The following is a 5343-nucleotide window of genomic DNA, read 5'->3' as shown; positions in this document are numbered from 1 at the left end:
TGTGGAGAGACCAAAGGAAGAGAAAGAGAGGCTGTGGAAGTGTAGGACTATATTTGGACAAGAGAAAAACCATGGATGGGGGAACAGAAAAAAATGGAGAAAAAACCAATTTCTAATTGTGGGGCTTTCTCCACCCTGTTCATGCACCTGGAAAGGAGGGGAGTCAGACCCAGGCTCAGTAGGTAGCTCCCAGGCACAGTCAGAGAGAGCAATCCCCTCCCTTGAGTGCTGTGGAAAGAAAGTAAATAGCCATCCCAAGGACAAAAGACTCTGCAAGTCCCTCACCAGCCAGAGGCCATTTGTCTGCTGGCTGAGTGACAGTGCCCTGGAACCGGGGCATGCAAAGTAGAATCCTTTAAGACATCAAGGTTTGAATCCCAGCCAAGCACTTGGGAGGCACAGGTGACAATGGAGTGGGATATAGCGCCCCACTTGCACCCACTTGGCAAGTTGAGGAGCCAAAGGCCCTTTTTCGGCTGTCTGGGTTGAGTAGCACTTCCCAGAATGAGGCCACATGGAGCAGGATCTTTAAGACACTGGGGTTTGAATCCCAGCCAAGCACCTGGGAGGCATGGAAGACTTTGAAGGGGCCTACGTGGCACTGTGATGACAACCTGAACAGAATGTTCTGGGACACCCAGTATGGGCAGGAGAGACTGGGATGACAGCATTTTCCTCCCCATCACCAACAAGGTGGGGCTTAAGGGAAGAGACAATGGGCCCACAGTGGAGGTGGATTGACCCTACACCAAGCCATGTCCCTCCGTGCCTCGTGACTGCATATCTTTTTTTTATGCTTTAAAATATTTATTGAGCAGAGAAAAAGGAAGGATGATAAAAAGATGACGCAGATGTTGACTGAACAGTTTTCTTCCAAGTTCTGGTGGACTTCGGACTTTAAATGTGTGGCTAGAACTTTGATTCTCCACCAGGCCCTGATGGAGGAATTTCTTGTTGTAATTTTTTTTGTTCCATCTGTTGTACGACCTGATGATATTCCAGCTTCTGAGCCTCAAGTTGGTCATTCTGACGTTGTAGCTCTTCCTTTTGTTTCTGAAGCTCATCTGCCTTTTTCTTAAGTTCATTTTCTTGTAAAGAGATAAGATTTTCATATTCTTTCAGTTCTTCCTCTGTGAAGAACTGTTGCTGATCCAATGTCTCCCAGCTATCTGGCTCCAAGAATTCTTTTTTTTCTGTAGCTTTCAAAAACTCTTCTAGAGTCACTAGTCGGTCTTTGTTAGCATCAACCTCATTCATTACATGTTCCCTCATTCTAAGCCGTTCTTCCTCCATTTCTACCATATCATCTTCTTCATTTTTGGGGTCATATACTTTCTCCTTTGGTAAATAGGGCTTCTAGTTCTTGTTCATCTAGGAAGCGATCATTATTGACATCATGTAATTTGAAAAATGTCTTGGGGTCAAAGTCATTAGGATCCAATCCATCAGTCTCTTCCCATACCTCTTTTAGTTGATCTTTGCTTCCTGGATGATTAACTTTGGGATGATTATCATGCTTTTTCTTCATTTCTTCAAATTTGGATTCTTCTTCTTTTCTCTTTTCTTCATTCAGTGTTTTTAAATATTCTCTCCTTTCATGTTCCTTCATCATTTCATATTTTTTAAATTCTTCATGCCGAGTCTTATCATAGTGATCCAGATCACTTGTCTCCGCTTTGATTAGCATATCTAAATCTGTAGATTCAAACTTGTCAGGATTCAGGTGGTTTAGGTGATCAAATTGTTTTAGAAGAGCATGATGGTCTATGCCCGTATCTTGAAGGGAATCCAATTTTGCTTAATTAGCATGCGCAACCTTGCCACTTCTTGCCTTTTCAGCTCATCAGGTTTTGTCCTCACATGGTGACTTACTAAATCCAATTCTTTGCTTAGCCTCCCACTCTTTATTTCCTCTATGTCTGCTTTCTGTAGTTTTTCTCTGAAATAATTATCTGTTTCCAGCACATCAATCACTTGCTTAAGATATTCGTCATAATAAAGTCCAGTACCTGGTGGTTCTATCTTTGCACTGTCCACAGGTTGAGTATTTTTCACTTTTGTCTTGTCTATGTCTATAGGCACAGCTTCAAGAGCAGCAAGTAGACAGGTAACCAAGAGAAAACAATATTGTAGTAAGACGGTCCTCCACCTCATCTACTTTTCTTCCAATATCTCAGCAGTAAGGATGGACTCCGTTCCTTAATCACCCTCTTCTTCCATAAGAAGAGAAGATATCTAAAGAGACCTTGGCAGAACTCTTCAGATACATAAAGAATTTTTTTATCTCCTTTTTACCGATCAGGGAACTGAGATCCAGAGAGGCAAGATGACGTGGACAGTATTAAATTAGTGAAGAGATGGCTCTTGGCTCCTAGGTCAATGCTTTTCACTAAAAATTGACTCAACAGGTTCTTAGGACCTGCTTCAGTCTCCAGCCATGCGGATCCGCACCCACCTCGGGCCACTGGCTTCACCTAGCCGGATGTCGGTGTTGAATGCATATCTTAACAGCAAGATTGACACTGACTAACCAGACAGTCCCTCCTCCAGACCAGTGCAGCCACCAGTTCCAAGGCATGGGATACTTCAAGGAACAAATCAAAGCACACCTGTTGGAAGGTCCAATCTACCAGTACAAGTAGGGAAATAAAGCAACCAGAGTCTCAACAACAGAATGCATGGAACAGACTCCAAAAACACCTCTTGAAGGGAGATGAAACCTACAGATAACACAATGACACTAAATCCATATCTTCCAATAATAACTCTGAATGTAAATGTACTAAATGCTCCAATCAAAAGACATAGTATATCAGAATGGATAAAGTAACAAGCTCCATCTATATGCTGTCTAGAGGAGACCCATTTTAGACACCTTCAGATTGAAAATGAAGGAATGGAGAAGCTTCTATCATGCTACTGGAAATCAAAAGAAAGCTGGAGTAGCCATATTTATATCAACAAACTAGATTTTAAACCAAAGCCTGTAACAAGAGATGAAGAAGGGCTTTATATTATAATTACAGGGTCAATCCATCAAGAAGAACTAATGATTGTAAATATTTATGTTCCCAACTTGGAAGAACCCAAGTACATAAGTCAATCAATCACAAACACAAGCAATTTTATTGATAAGAACACTTTAATTACAAGGGACTTTGATACTCCATTTATAGCAATGGATAGATCATCTATAGAAAAAATTAATAAAGAAACCATGGCCTTGAATGATACACTGAACCAGATGGATTTGGTAGATACATTCAGAATTTTTCATCCAAAAGTAGCAGAATACATATTTTTTTCCTAGTGCACATGGAATATTCTCCAAGATCAATCAGAAACTGGGTCACCAAATAGCCCTTAATAATAAAAGAATTGAGATTATGCCATGACTATTTTCTGATCACAACATTATGAAACTTGAAATCAACCACAAGAAAAAATTTGGAAAGCTTCCAAATGCATTGAAGGTTAAAGAACATTTTCCTAAAGAATGAATGGCAATTAAACAAGAATTTTAAAATATATGGAAGCAAATGAAAATTAAAACATGACAGTCCAATCACTTTGGGATGCAGCAAAGGTGGTTTTAAAAGGAAAACACATTGCAATTCAAGCCTATCTCTAGAAACAAGAAAAATCCTCAATACAAAATCTAACAGCACACCTAAAATAACTAGAAGCAGAACAGCAAAGAAACCCCAGTGCCAGCAGAAGAAGACAAATAATAAAGATCAGAGCAGAAATAAACAGTATAGGATAAAAACAAAAAACCAGTAGAACAGATTAATGAATTGAAGAGCTGGTTCTTTGAAAAAATAAACAAAATTGATAAGCGCCTAGCCAGACTTCTAAAAAGAAAAGACAAAGGACCCAAATCACAAATGAAAGAGGACAGATCACAACCAACAGGACAGAAATACAAACAATTATCAGAGAATACTATGAAGAATTATATGCCAACAAACTGGACAACCTGGAAGAAATGGATAAATCTTTGAACACCCACGCACTATCAAAACTCAAACGGGAAGAAATGGAAACTTTGGAGAGACCCATAAAAGAAAAGCAAAAAAAATTAAGTCAGTTATCAGAAATCTCCCAACACATAAGAGTCCTGGCCAAGATGGTTTCCTAGGGGGATTCTACCAGACATTTCAAGCAGAGTTGATACTTATCCTTCTCAAGCTGTTCCAAAAAAATAGAAATGAAAGGAAAGCCTCTGGACTTATTTTATGAAGCCACCATTACCTTGATTCCCAAACCAGACTGAGACTCCTCTAAAAAGGAGAATTACAGGCCAATATCCCTAATGAACATGGATGCAAAAATTCTCAACAAGATACTAGCCAACCAAATTCAACAGTATGTCAAAAGAATTATTTACCATGATCAAGAGGGGTTCATTCCTGGGGTGCAAGGCTGGTTCAATATTCACAAATCAATCAATGTGATACATCACATTAATAAAAGAAAGGATAAGAACAATATGATCCTGTCAATAGATGCAGAAAAAGCATTTGACAAAATACAGCATCCTTTCTTGATAAAAGCCCTCAAGAAAGTTGGAACAGAAGGAACATACCTAAACATCTTAAAAGCCATATATGAAAAGCCCACAGCTAATATCATCCTCAATGCAGAAAAACTGAGAGTTTTACCCCTGAGATCAGGAACATGGCAGGGATGTCCACTCTCACCACTGTTGTTTAACATAGTGTTGGGAGTCCTAGCCTCAGTAATCAGACATCAAAATGAAATAAAAGGCATCCAAATTGGCAAAGAAGAAGTCAAACTTTTACTTTCCACAGATGACATGATACTCTACATGGAAAACACAAAAGACTCCATCAAAGAATCGTTAGAGCTGATACATGAATTCAGCAAAATTACAGTATATAAAATCAATGTACAGAAATCAGTTGAATTTCTATACACCAATAATAAAGCAACAGAAAGAGAAATCAAGAAATCTACCCCATTTACAATTACACCAAGAACCATAAAATACCTAGGAATAAACCTAACCAAAGATGTAAAATATCTATATGCTGAAAACTATAGAAAGCTTATGAAAGAAATTGAAGAAGACACAAAGAAATGGAAAAACATTCCATGCTCATAGATTGGAATAACAAATATTGTTAAAATGTCAAGACTACTCAAAGAAATTTGCACATTCATTGCAATTCCAATCAAAATTGCACCAGCATTCTTTTCAGAGCTAGACAAAAACAATCCTAAAGTATGTATGGAACCACAAAAGACCCCCAATAGTCAGTTATATTGAAAAAGGAAATCAAATTGGGAGGCATCATAGTCCCAGACTTTAGCCTGCAC

General features: G+C 38.7%; 1 protein-coding gene across 1 annotated transcript; it reads right to left on the bottom strand.

The window, feature by feature from the left end:
* Window positions 1–791: 791 nt before the first annotated feature.
* Window positions 792–2160, bottom strand: LOC115290458 (nucleobindin-2-like). Its single transcript, XM_029938421.1, is given in 3 exon segments — window positions 792–1339; window positions 1341–1797; window positions 1800–2160. Coding segments are annotated over 3 exon segments (1242 nt in total). The 5' UTR covers window positions 2155–2160; the 3' UTR covers window positions 792–909.
* Between the last annotated feature and the right edge of the window lie 3183 nt (window positions 2161–5343).

This window comes from Suricata suricatta, chromosome 4, assembly GCF_006229205.1.
Source record: "Suricata suricatta isolate VVHF042 chromosome 4, meerkat_22Aug2017_6uvM2_HiC, whole genome shotgun sequence".
NCBI classification, from domain to species: Eukaryota; Metazoa; Chordata; class Mammalia; order Carnivora; family Herpestidae; genus Suricata; species Suricata suricatta.
Note: the sequence above shows the minus strand (reverse complement) of the source record. Positions and strands in the feature narration are given on the sequence as shown.